Below are 14,101 nucleotides of genomic sequence, written 5' to 3' on the forward strand. Positions count from 1 at the left end.
AATTAATTGTTAATAGATATAGAAATATTAGATATGTATATCGAATGCGTAGAAATATTGGACTTGAATACGTGTATGTAACAATTTTTGTTTCTGTGATTCATTGTAAATTTTCAATTAAAAATTTTAGATAAAGAGGCGAAGGAAAAGGAGAAGGCAGCTCAACAGTTGGCGGTACCCAGACTCAGCGTATGTGCGGATGCGCAGAAAGTTGATAGAGCAAAATTGGCACAAACGGAGGTAAATTTAATTAATTCGCAGTAACAATATTATTATTAATGATGTTCTATTACTGATATATTTAAACACTGAAAAATACACTATTCACGGTTATAACACAGTATGCTTATTTTTTTTCCTGGCAAATGTTAATATATTATTTTTTCAATAACATTTCCTATTTTATCGTAAAACTTCTGTATCTAACTTTATTATTCCATTCTTCTCCTCTTTCTTCAAATTAATGATTTATTTTCACATTATATTTGATACAGAATTTCTTCAACAGGTAAAGAAACCAACCACACGTTACCCCAATGTCAATTGTTATCATTATATTCCAATCGATCAATTTATTTTCAATTTATTTCTTCTTCCTCCGTATATTTTATTCATTCAATGTTAATAACAAGATGCTCAGCCTCTTACACTCTATATATCAGTATCAACATTCACCAATTAATATTTACAAGACTGTCTTTTAACACCTACCACACATGTAACATACATTCCATACAACACTCAAGAGAAACAAATAGAAAAGAAGTTACATACTTAAAATGTACTTTAACGTTAAAAAATTAAAAACGAAAAGAAGAAAAAAGCTACAAGATTTTTAAACGAAATCACTCTAAAGACAGAGAAAGATACGCCCTATAACCAACAATTTGTTTTAATTCGATGTCTCAATCCGTTTATGAGATGCGAGGCTTCAAAGTATTGCGTATAGAACGTGCAGAAAGCTGAATGGCGATTGAAATTCTTAGAAACGTCGTGACCCACTTTTTTCCAAGAATTACGTATGTCGCGAGTAGTAGTAGTAGTAGTAGTAGTAGTAGTAGTAGTAGTAGTAGTAGTAGTAGTAGTAGTAGTAGCGTAAAAAAAGCTGTGACTCAGCGTCCGTCACTGACCATTCGCACGAGCCACATGTGCGGTAGGTCAGCGAAGGCGTGCGAGTGAAAGAATCGAGTACGCGAATAAGATAGCAATAGCGAAATACTGGAAATTACGCTTTACTTTGAACGAGCATATCTTCGAAACGGGAAATCGTATCGAAATGAGAGACAAATCATTTTAAAGGATAAGATTTTAAGCTTCTAATAGTGTTAATTATAACAGTTTACTTCTGGTATGTACAGATATATTATATAATGAGGTTTGGAAGGAACTTTTCCTGTATTAATTTGATATTAATGTTATCAGTATTCTTTGATGTTACAAGTACATGTTTAACAATGATATGATAAGGCTGTGATTGATGCTTCTGAAGCAGAAATATTGTGAAAATGAAATGGAAGAAGAAATTGGAATTTTTTAGAAGATAAATTCATCAAACTTAATAGAGAAGAGTAGGTATAATAATAGGATGAGTTGATAGAGGAGGAGAAATTAGCTTAATAGTGCAAAAAAGATTAGAATCTATATTTTCATTCACTGTAAAGTAACAAGATGTAGAAGTAAACAATACATTACATATTTCTCAAGATATTTGTCTCTGGAGATTAGAATGGAACAGCTTGCACAAGTAACTTTTTTAAACTACATGATAGACTAAACGATAAAAGTTGCTCCAAATAAAAGGCAAACATCTCCATATATCGCTAATTTTGTTTTTTATTATATAGTTCAATATCATCGAATTCGACCCGAAGACGTTCAAGATTCTGCTCAACTACCTGCAGACAGGTTCTTGTCCACTGACATGCATCAACATACCAGGCCTGATTTGTGCAGCGGAGCACTATGATCTGCCAGACCTTCTACAGGCGTGTTTCCAACATGCGAAACAATATTTACGAATTGAAGTTGTCTGCGTGATGCTGTGCGCGTTGGAAAACTACTGCTGGCGTTACACATCTGCCTCGGAGCTAGTTAATATGATCCTCAAGCACATCGATACCAGAGCGTACCAGTTGTTCCAGAATCCTGATTTTCTCACATTAAGTGAGTCTATGGTTCAAATGATCATGTGCAGAGGCCTGCAAGTTGGCGAAATTAGGAAATTCGAGGCGATGCTCGAGTGGGCGAAGAATAGGATTAAAGACAGGAAATCGACCAAAGTAGACCCGAAAGTTGAGTTCAAGTGTATTATGGAGAGGCTCAGTAGAGACTTGAAGTTGTATAGAATAACGCCTCAAGAACTTATTAGGGTAAGCTTCATAGAAAATGTTTTTAACTCTTTCACAATGTAATACGAGAGAATCTTGAGCAAGCTATCGAACATGGTACTATAAGAAAAAATTCAAACTAACAACTATTTTTAAATCTCTCTTTATAAGTAATTTAACAAATCCACGTTAATAAAATATAACAACAAAACTAATTTCTTCAATGGGTCTTTCAGATTGTGTTGCCATCCAAAGCAATCAGAAACGAGAGAATCCTGGAAACTCTGATGTACCAAGCAAGCTCTGGCATCTACAGGAACGTCGACAGCTATTTGGAAGATTACCAGAAAAAGGTGCAAAATCAGGAGAGTTTCGACTGTGGCATGTAAAAGACTATTGCACATTGTGTATCAATTCCAAGCAACCCTTAACCTTCACCCTTATAAAAATGGAAATAACAACTCGTACCTGAGGAGAGTAAACTCTAAATAGTAGTTCGCCAATAAATGAGGGTGATCTTTCCGAGATTTTAGTCAAGAATCGTGTCGATCATGAACTTTGCTAGTTACTCGTAGAACTGTTCCTTAATTAAAAGCGAGAAAAAATTCAATGATTAACATGCGTTAAAAACAACAATAAATTATCTGCGACAGTTAATCATTTTTCTGGGAGATTCTCGAAATTGTTTCATCGAATAGTCAACTATTAACATGATCAAAATCACGCATAGATGTTAATCGATGGAAATAATTTCAAAAATTGGAAAAATTGAATAATGTGAAAAGTAGTGAATCTAAGTTGTGACAGATTTACGATCGCTTTTCTATTACAAAATCTTGCTTTAGAAAGAAACATCTTGTTCTAGGAAGAAGATTGAAATGCACGATCTATACAATAGGAAGGGAAGTAATTATTTTCCTGGAAAAATCATCAGGAAAGTAATAGACTTCGATACTACGCAAAGGAAGCTTAAGATAAGAGAAAAAGGGATGAGAAAATGGATTGTGAAAGTTCGTTGATTAACTTGGTGACGACATTGTTTCAAATGAAAAAGAAGACAGAATAAAATAGAAAGAAGGAAGATTCTTCAAAAAGAAGGGAAAGCGCCAGAGGCTGAAAGGAAGACGGCAATACCATGCCGATTATGACAATCTGTATCATAAAAAGAAAAATACAAACCATAAAGAAAACACGAAGACAGAGAAACGCTATTGATAATACGATATACATTATATAAACGTAACGATTAATTATTTGGTAAGCTTGAGTGAATTTAATTGTATGTATACATGCATAAACATGTGTGTGTATATATGTACGTATTAAGAGTGACATTAATGATAACAATAATATTAATAAATAATTATAAGAGGAATAATAATAGTAATAACAACAAGAAAAAAATAAATACATAAATAAATATGACGTTGATGTTGAGTGTGAAATATAAATGGAAATGAAGAATAAGGAGCAAACTGAAACAACAAAAGTATTCGAAGTCTGTTCTGTTTTCTATCGTAGTTTTTGTATCTTCAATACTCTAAGGCAGATATTCTAAAATTCACAGGAACAGGCTAGGAAGGAAAGAAATATAAAAATAAACAATTGTCTTGACAAAGATTTCTCTTTTCTTTTTTTTTTTTTTCTTTTTTTCTAAATATCGACGTAAAAGCAAAATTTCTTTTAGTATATACAAACCAAGGAATAAAAATTGGTGTGACTATTAATTTATAGCTCTCGCACAATATGTGATAATAAAAGATCCCATCGTCAGTCATTTTTTCGCAAACAAAAATCGTTCGATAATTTAGCCTGGCCTGGTTCCCAAGTTCCATTGACTGCATTTTCACGAGAAAAATCGAAAAGAGGAAAAAAAAGAGAAAAAAGGAGAGTACACACATGAACACGAAGAAAAGGAAGAAACAAACGCGTGGTTTTATAGTACACGCGGAAGAGGCTGATTTTCGTCCCCCTGACTCTGTCCCCGTTTCGCTTTCGCTCTCGCTTCTCGATTGTCCTCGACGCAACTTCTCTCGTAGGTTCCAAGAAGAAGAGATATTTTTTACACACTCGTCGACGATTTAATGCCGTTTTCGATCCCTCCCTCGTGTGTATTCTGTTTGTTATACGCAAATGTAACGTCGAGACACAATTGTTTAAGAGACGGAGAAAAAGAACAAAAGAAAACTAAGAAAAAAAAAAAAGGAAAAATAAAAAGGGAAAAAGGTGTAAAAAAAACATTCATCGATTCCCAGATATGGGGATCGTCCAACTGTTAAGTGTCTTATTGTTCAGGCAAGCGGCTGGACGAAAGTAGATCTTTTCTTCGCGTCGTCTCGCAGGTGAAACGAGACTATCGCTTGTAGAATACAAATCGACGCACCCTCGACACTGTAATCACATAAAATATGGTACATTTAAAATGGCATAATGAAATGTGGATATGGGATTCGATATGGATTTGAATTATTCGATCTAACACGTGGTAGAAAGATGGCCCTTTGTAATATTTTTACAGAATACTAGAGAAAACAAGAAGGTACAAATACCATATGTGACGTGCAGTGTACGAGCAGAGTCGTGAGACAGACTGTATGTATGTGTGTGTGTATGTGTGTGTGTATGTATGTATATGTGAAAGAGAGTGTTAATAATTAAAATAAACTAACTAAATATGCAAACCGTACGTATAGCTGTAAAACAAGCTAAATAAAGAAAAGAATGAAAAAACGAGAAAAAAAAAACATATATGTACGTAAAGAAACACGTCTCGTAAACGTGAACGTTTTTAAAGAAAATCGTATGGATGATCCGTGGACGATCCCTGGACGATGATCTGTCGCGATTCGCGCGTTTACATTTGATCGCGGCAATTAAATTTCGCGATCTTGGTCGTAAAAATTAACGTGCTATCTATTGGACGTCATTAAATTCTTCCCGACAGTTACGAAAATAAAAATGTTATATGGAAATATAAAAATGCAAAGGAAGTTTGAAACTGATGAATCCTTTCTTTTCGATGGGTCACTGAAAAACAGGTAGAAAAAATTAATTACGTAACATAAGGTGTAAGAAGAACGAAAATGCACTGATATGTGATCTTATTAAACTGAACTGTTCAGATAATTTCACGTTATTTATATTTTCTTACTAATTATAAATGAAAGAAATCATCGCTTTCTACTAAATTTAAATAACAATTAAAACCGCAGACTTCTTTTGCGAAGTTATAGATTTGTCAATTCGCGGCGACATAACAAATTAATCAGACAAAATACGTTATTCATCGAAAATACGGATAATTGTGAGTTTAGCGATGATCTGGAATAACGTAGCGTCACGTAAGCGCTCCGTTTGCCAAATAAATGTAATACTACTATAAATGTCGCTATAAATGAATAATACCTATGTACCGTAATTTAGCATAAATCTCGGGCAGCTGTGTGATACTGCTTGATCCGTGATTTATCACTGATAGTCGTAAACGTTCTACTACGTGATATACAATTAATCGCTGGTCGATATACGTGAAACGTTATACATATATGTATATAATACGAGACTTGCAGTGCGTCGCTGGTCGATACAATTGGAACGCTGCATGTTAAGCCATACTCGACGTTCAAGAAAAATGCAACAATTTGTGATTCATAGTTCTTTGTTCATTACGTGGAATAACGCGATTCACAGATCATTGTTAATGAAACGAACGTTAATGAAAACATTCCATAGATAGCGTGTTAGTAATGTATATGATAGCGTATAGTAATGTGTCACATATTTCGAGATTTCGTGTAAATTATGACAAGATCATCGTCTAAACTTCTAAACGTCACTGTGCTCTCACGTTGTCGTTCATCTTCGTAAGTGCGAATTATGGCGGATTTTCTGCGACACGTTATGTCCACGAAAAATATAGAAATTTGAGAAATTTCATTTAACGTATTCAGTTGGATTATATAGATAAGAAATATAAGAAATTGTTGTTGAAGAGAATATTTGCAGAAACATTCGTGAAAGAACCGTGGACTGCGTGTTGTTGGAGATTCTGTGGTATATGTGTGTGTAAGCGTAGATGTTTAGTGTGTGGTCGGAGCGTAATTGATCGCAGCAATGATTCATTAATTGCTTCTGGTGGTTCGAGAAACACCAGAGGGCTCATTTGTCACGATGTGATGGAAACCTCGGGGCGTAATTGACGCAGACTCGCGAAAAGGCGGTCTAAACGTTCACGATATTTTATATGGAACACTTTTACGCTTACAATTTAATGTATTCTTTTTTCAGTTCTTATCGAATTTAAAGTAAAGAGCGAAACTTTTTAAAACTAGAAATTTTCTCATTTTAGTCAGATACAAATTTACTTTGAAATCCACTATTATTTATATCATATTCTTACGACGAATAAACTTATAAAATTAAGTAGTTTATTGTTTAAAAAATTGGACGCTGTCTATCTAGACAAGGAAACTTACGAATTCATAAAAATTACAGCAAGTCAGCGGTAAGATTACGCTTCCGTATGCCCACAATTTCTGCGATCCGATATGCGTGCACTGATGTACAAAGCGAATAGTTTACCCGCGCTCGATGACAGTCCAGTTGCGTTGTTCCGATGCAAACCGCGAGATAAAGGCAGAAAAGAGAGGCGAGACCAGAAAATTAGGAAGACCAGAAACGGCAACAAAAATGGGAACGAAACAGGATACCTCGTAACAGGCTCGATAGACGAAGAGGAACTGATTAGCAAAAACAAAAGTATTTTCATCGAAAGCGATTCTGTCCAGCCATTGCCAACTACTGTTCAACTGTAGATGTATTCATACAAAAAAAAAAAAAAAAAAAAATACAAAAAGAGAGAAGCAAAAGGGAAGAGAGGATTATCTTGGACAAAAGAGAAAAAAATACAAAGTATGAATGAAGGAAAAACTATATATATATATTCGTATATAAATATATATAATATATATACATATATGACGTACACACGCGCGCACACGTAACACATACACACACATGCACGACTAATGCAACACAGAAAGACGAGAATTATCGTGTGACAAAGATACCAAGAACCGCTACGTGGCCAGATCGCGGCGAGTATCGAATATGTCGCACTTTGAATTTGAATTTCAAGTATCTGGAGGAATTCTCGATTACGAGGCGCGTAATCGACAACGAAGATGGTTGTTGTTTGTAATGATACAACGCTTATCGAGTATCCTTACGCGAGAATATATCGTAACAAGGACTGCATGCCGCGACGCGGTGATATTTTATCCCTTTTGCACTTGAACAAGACTTCGCATCAAGATGGAATGGAAATCACAGATTTCCAGATGTAAGACTGTGTTTTTATATTATACATATCAATTTTATGACATTTTTTAAGACTCGAAAGGAAATTCTGTTGCAATTGCATACAGTTCCGCCAGTTTCAGCTAGCAGTGATATAGTTTGTTTCTCATTTGAATTTATTTTGCAGGAGGCGAGAATGTTGTATCAGCTTCTACTCGAAGTTATCTATCCTAAGTTATAGAAAATGTTGTTTCTTGATAAATATCTTTAAGAATAACTTGTTTTCAAATTAATATAAGAAAGTAAAAAAGCCAACTGATTTAATAGATTTTTGAAGCCGCATTAAGTTGTTGTAGAATTTATATCTACGAATTTTGAATCGTATTGTATATTCTGCGAGAAGAACTTTTATATCGAAGATATCTTCTCTTGGAAATTCTTGTTACTCGTGGATTATATTTAATCACTACCAGAAATTCAAGAAAAATTAAAAGCCTTTTACGACAATGAGATGTATCAAGAACAAGGTTGAGAAGTATACAATTTGATACTATAAAATACAATCATATCGAAACGTTACATACTCCGTTTCTATTTTGTTGAATTTTGAATTTTGTTAAATATTATTTAGAAAAAGGAAACATATAGGACATACGTAAATATCACTAGATAATTAAATAATGGATTACACAGGGTTAATTAAATTTTAATGCTTTCGTTTAACGATTCAATCTATCTTTTCCCGTACATACGTATAAACAAAGATTTTCAATATTTACAATACACGAAAGTGCAAAAGGGTTAAGTATTTCCCGACCACTATCAATGTTCTCATTGTCATCGTACTAACGCTAATCACTGTTAAAAGATATTCACTGTCCATTTTTACCGACGACTCTCGTCGACATCGGACTCTCATTGTCATTGTTGTTGTTGTTATTGTTGTTATAAATCTATCCGCCAATTTCTACATCTATATACGATCACTGGTCCTGAACGCTGAGCCGAACGAAGATTAACCGAGTGCTCGAGTACACGAAAATATCCTCAAAAGAATAATTTAAATACCTATCCGTCTGTTTAGAGATCTTTACTTTCCAAAAAAGTCACCAAATATCAAATATTAAATATCCCAACATTTAAAAATTATAATCATCCTAACAAATATTCAAATTACACGACTTCGATCTCGAAGTAACTATTTAATCCTTTCGCTACTGTAATTTCAAAATTGAAATCACTTTTGGTATAAAAGTCAAAGAATTAAAATGGCTTATTCCTGAAAGAAACTCTATTAAAAGAATTTTCACTTATGAGTGCATAGAGTAATGTGCTTTACAGATTTCTGTATCTATAATAATCATATAATCGTAATATTTTCAAACGAAAAATTTATCTTCATTTACAATTTAATAACTGGTGGTATACGTACATAAAGCATTTGTAGCGAAAGGATTACACTAATCAACTGACCGACCAAACCAAGAAACACCAACAACCAACTCATAGTTTCTCATTTCTTTATTTCAATATTCCAATCGTATTACATATTCATCGAGTAGGTATTATTCAAACTCATATTTTCTTCCTCTCTTTTTTAAATTGTAATACTCACAATTTTACAGGTCCAGTAAAAATAGCGTTCTCGGGGTATCCGAGTCCTCGCCTAATGTTCATCAAGTGTTTCTCAAGTACCCGGATACTCTCGTTGTGTCTGCGGAACACGAATACAATCAACAGACACTAATAATGATTCGGTATGCGTGTTTTATGTATGCGTGTAATTATATATATATATATATATTATTATATATGTGTGTGTTTTATGAATGTGAAGAAGAAACAATGAAAAAAAAAAAAGGAGTTTCGTCATGCGTTTATGATCGGTATTATGCGTTTATCGTTCAGATAAGATATAATATATCTATAGAAAGTCGAGTCGGTATTTTAATATATCGTAAGAGGCTCCGATCGCTTCGACGCAAATTCGTCATTTTATTCGTTTCTAACAATCGCCGGGAACGGTTTTCGTTTGTTCGCTAGGCTCGAATATTATAACAATGCTTCGTGGGCGAGTCAGCAATATCATTCGGATTCCTGTCCTCTGCATACCCGCAATTCGTCGTATCCAGACGTATCGCTGTGTTCGCGTTTATTTGCGGATATACTTCGTATTCTCGTGTGGAAGAGAAAAAAAGGAAATCAATCATGTATCTTTTAAAGAATATATGAAAAATACATACACACACGAGCGCGCGCGCGCGTACACACAAACACACACACAAACACACACACACGAGGATCCGAATAATATTTGCGGTCCTAAGTTCGTTACCGTTCGCCTAGTTATATGCGTGTTGTAATACGTAGACATACATCGTGCACATTAACGTTCACAAGATCCCTCTCCTTTTTTTTTTCATCCTATTGCTGACAATGCGCGAAAAACCTATTAGCAAATTTTTGTAAATTGGCGAATGTTCGGGACTCGCTGTGTGTCACGTCGTCGCGTGGTGTTAAGAATACAAAGGCAACTGGAATTATGATAAAAAAAGTTTATTGTATATGAAGCTACTGTGATGTTACTGTTGAATATAAAAAAAATATATATATACATAAAAAAGATGCTGTATTTAAAAATTGTACCTAGTGTGTTTTCTTATTTACACCTTCTTGCGATTCTGTGTATCTGTGTTAATTGTGGAATAATTATAGAAAGATGAGAAGGTGGAAATGAAAGAGATTGTAAAGTGAAAAAATTGGAACATACTTCCTTTTTCTACTTTTCTTTCGTTTCACCTGCTCTAACTAATGGCATCGATCGACGCTATCAAAAATACACACTTTCAGAGAAAAATACTTTTTATTTCGCAGTTCATAGGTAACTCTTCGTTTTGGTAGAATAATCTCGAATCGGATTCAGACGGATAATTTATGCTCGAGCGTTTTGAACTTGATCAAACACAGCCGTTTATAATACAATGAGGAATGAAAACTCGTGTGTTTTTGTTCAATGCGATGTGATTACGAATAAATCCAATTTCTTTAAGTGGGTCTCTATTTTTCTCCCACCTTTGCTATTACTTTTCATTTATTTATTTATTTGTTTTCTTAACGACAGATTATCGATTACCATCCGTCTGTAATACGAGCACACGCAAATTTGAATATCGCCTAATACTTGTTTTAAACGTGTGTGCACAATTGTGCGAATATTCGTATGCATACAACTTCTGCATTGTACCAATCAGTTTCACTGAATTTCAAAATGGTCACATACGCGAGCTTCGTCGCTTTACTTGAAGCTTCGAAATACTATAATTACATATATATATTCTTTTGTTTTAAAACTAGATATCGCTTTCGTATTTTAGCAGTGAATGAGGTGCACATTATAAAAACAGATTTATTTACAATTCTACAAGACCGATTTATATCCCTGTACAAGTCGTTGATTCGCAAATATGTATGCAAATGTTTTAAAAAATCCTAGTCACCATATTAAAACATTGCTTCTGACTCTAGATGTAAGCCAGTATATTATTTAACAGATACTTTTTTCTTATCACGTAAAATATTCGGTAAACATGGTTGTTCGGTATACTGCGTAACCGTGATACGCATGCAAACGTAAAAATTATTATTACTTCTGTGTTCCTTTTCGTTTTCATTTTGTCATTTTTAGTCATTGCAGTCACGTGCAAAGCTTGACAGTCTTATTAAAAAACGCAGACCAGTATGGTCGGATATATTATATACAGTTTTTGTATCTACACTGAATAAATGGTACAATGGTCACGCTTCCAGGGGATTCTGAAAATCACTTAGAGACGAATTAACATAATATTATTGTCGAGTTTGAATGTCACTTCACCATTTTGCCCTAACACTCCAGTCTTTTGGTGTCCAATGAAGACACTTAGGATCTATCCTGATTTGCCTCTTTTCCATTGCAGCTGCGTGTTGCTCGATAATCTCCCTGTGAATAAACATGTTTTGTCAGTGACATATTGGAAGAAATCCTCTGTATTTGCAAAGAAGCAAAATATCTATACAAACTGTCTGCACGACTCGTTTTTTTTTTTCCTAACGACGCATTGACTATTTAGCCAATTACCTATTCAATGTAACAATATATTGTCCTTTGTAGTAATTAATGAGATTCAAGTTCTGAAGCGTCGATATCACGTCTTCTTTCTTAATCGAGGTCAGCTCACATATTTCACTTATCGTAATCTGAGGCTTCTCATTTTCTACTAATGGCTTTATATTCAACAGAATGTCCAAAATGGTGTGTGCCCAGTAACTTCTATAAGACAGCAATCCCAAATCTGACAAAGGTTTTTCAGGTGAACCTGTTTTACCTTCGAATTTGGATAGCTCGTATGAGAATTCTATCAGTAATTTTCCATAGCCCCTTCTTTGATAGGGCGGTAGTGTAAGAATGCAAGCTACGTTATGATCCTCAGTCGATTCTTTCTCTTTTGAGAAATAGCCAACTATATGGAATCCTCTACTGTCAAAATCTGTCATTACATAAAACAAGAAAGGATCTGTATCATAGTAAAGCGTTTTATGATCCAAAAATAATTTTGCTAGTAGACAAAGGTTTTGTGCATAATTTTTGTTCTTTCGGCCGTCAATCTCGAAAAATGATATTGAGCCTTTTCTATATATCTCATTGCCAGGTGGATGTCTCAAATTACACTTTGCTAAATGTCGCTCCAGACATTTTCGACTTTTTCTGTACTTCAGGCAGAATTCACAGATATATATACACGGTAGGTTTACCATTTCTTGTGGATAAGGGCTAAAATACCAGGGTCTTATTCTATGACGACCTAGTTCTATTAGTTCTACATTTTTCATTCTAGTAACTATATCATCGTGATGATGCGCAACCAATGATCCAGTTGGCCTTGGACCAGGTGTCTGTGGTGGGCCATCCTGAGAATCCTCATTTTCTATAAATGTTGCCTTTCTCTTTCTAGACATTTTTTTTTGTAATGCAGCTTGTAAAACTGCAGAACCATTAACTGGTTCGTTACTAAGGCTGCTAGGACTAGGAGGTCTACTGGGTGCTTGTTTTTTGGGGGTTGCTGCACCAGTTCCTGGTGTGGTTCCATCTCGACGAGGGTATTGGACTTTCCGAGTGTCCAAACAATCTTCCGTAACCCATTCATCTAATCGTTTATTGACTAAAATATTGCACATTTAGTTAAATGGTTGTCTACGTACATACATACAACAGCTCTCTTCTTAATTCCCGTTATACTTACAATCTACATAGTGAACATAATAACACTTGACACCATGTACGTCTTTAACACTGATGATTTCAGCAAGAGCTGTGGATGACAAAAGGACAGTTTTGATAAACTCTCATTATTACACCTAAATAAATGGAGTCATAATGCACTCCTGAAGAAACAATAAAAGACCGAATGTACACAATCTATTACTGTCCGAGATACCTAAACATAACCTAAAAGTTGAAATAAACATAATGTATGGTAAATGAACGCCAATATTTTATTAAATATATTTCCTATATTCGGGATACGATTTTAACGACATTAATCAACAGAAATATCCATGTGTCTATGAAATGGTTCAATAATGCGAACCAATGACACGCTTTCTAAATGATTTTCATTGTATAAAACGTCATACATGATTTAGAGAAAAAGATCACGATTTTCTCAAAACAGATCATCATATGACTAAAGAACAAGAATGCAAATAGATATTTTACTCACGCCAATCATCCGTCCCGTGCATTCTGACTGGTAAACGACAGCCTTCCACCAATGAATTCTGAAAGTAAGGTTAAGACCTTATAACATTCAAATATTTGTAATTACCGACTTCACACTAAGAAAATATTAACGTTATCGTGTTTAGTAGATCGTAATATTTACCACTGAGTCGCATATTGTTTCACGTTCGTCGTGTTCCTCAATCATTTTAATCACAATTGAAGAAACTTTCTACCGAATACGATTTTGTTTTGAAGCACTCACGACACTAGCGCGAGCGCTCCTCCATCGGCTTCGCACATAAGAAGAACTAGGTTCAAATCATTTCCCGCACTATCGAAACATTTCAATCGAAATATCTCCGTCGAATATCGAAATATTTACGATGCCCGCGAAATTCGTTCTAAACTCAAAGCACTACAAAATTAGTCGCTCTTTTTATTTCATTACTTTTCATTAAAATAGTAACACGATATAATAGTATATACAATAATAAAGAAAATATTATATAATTATTATACACATATCACTGTGTAAAATTATAGTAGATATTAATATAAATTATAATATAAATTATTAATTTTTCAAAAAAACATTTCTAATAACACCATAATATAGCATAGACAGCAATGTAGAATATATTAGCGTAGTCTGTTTTGACAAAAATTTGACTTATACTCTTTTGCTATCCCAACAAAGATGTCATATTAAATTTAT

The 14,101-nt window shown here is 34.2% G+C and overlaps 2 protein-coding genes across 13 annotated transcripts in view; one reads left to right on the top strand and one right to left on the bottom strand.

Moving 5' to 3' along the window:
• The window catches only part of rsh (Rap GTPase activating protein radish), a 156,759-nt gene extending 147,377 nt beyond the window's left edge, over positions 1 to 9,382 (top strand). For 10 of the 12 annotated variants that reach the window (XM_069111545.1, XM_069111533.1, XM_069111535.1 and 7 more), the window contains 3 exons: positions 131 to 240; positions 1,845 to 2,369; positions 2,564 to 3,344. In XM_069111545.1, the coding sequence (XP_068967646.1) occupies positions 131 to 240; positions 1,845 to 2,369; positions 2,564 to 2,716 (788 nt within the window). In that variant the 3' untranslated portion in view covers positions 2,717 to 3,344. Of the gene's footprint in view, positions 1 to 130; positions 241 to 1,844; positions 2,370 to 2,563; positions 3,345 to 9,250 lie in introns of those variants that run through there. The other 2 variants (XM_069111537.1, XM_069111536.1) reach the window with 2 other exon arrangements.
• Positions 9,383 to 9,428: 46 nt separating this feature from the next.
• Tip60 (Histone acetyltransferase Tip60) lies at positions 9,429 to 13,667 on the bottom strand. The gene is made up of 5 exons (XM_069111550.1): positions 13,547 to 13,667; positions 13,385 to 13,442; positions 12,905 to 12,973; positions 11,743 to 12,823; positions 9,429 to 11,604 (listed from the first exon to the last, which is right to left on the bottom strand). The coding sequence occupies exons 1-5, from the start codon at positions 13,589 to 13,591 to the stop codon at positions 11,496 to 11,498; spliced, it is 1,362 nt and encodes a 453-aa protein (XP_068967651.1). The 5' UTR covers positions 13,592 to 13,667; the 3' UTR covers positions 9,429 to 11,495.
• Positions 13,668 to 14,101: the final 434 nt, after the last annotated feature.

Source organism: Bombus flavifrons, chromosome 4 (assembly GCF_040668555.2).
Source record: "Bombus flavifrons isolate JBK064 chromosome 4, iyBomFlav1_principal, whole genome shotgun sequence".
In the NCBI taxonomy this organism is placed as follows: domain Eukaryota; kingdom Metazoa; phylum Arthropoda; class Insecta; order Hymenoptera; family Apidae; genus Bombus; species Bombus flavifrons.

Excerpts from the sequence above, each read along its gene's own strand:
- Tip60 (XM_069111550.1), bottom strand. The coding sequence starts at position 13,591 with ATGATTGAGGAACACGACGAACGTGAAACAATATGCGACTCAGTG. Across the intron at positions 13,443-13,546 it reads AAACAATATGCGACTCAGTG|AATTCATTGGTGGAAGGCTG; the intron begins GTAAATATTACG and ends CCTTACTTTCAG. Across the intron at positions 11,605-11,742 it reads TATATTGTTACATTGAATAG|GGAGATTATCGAGCAACACG; the intron begins GTAATTGGCTAA and ends GTTTATTCACAG.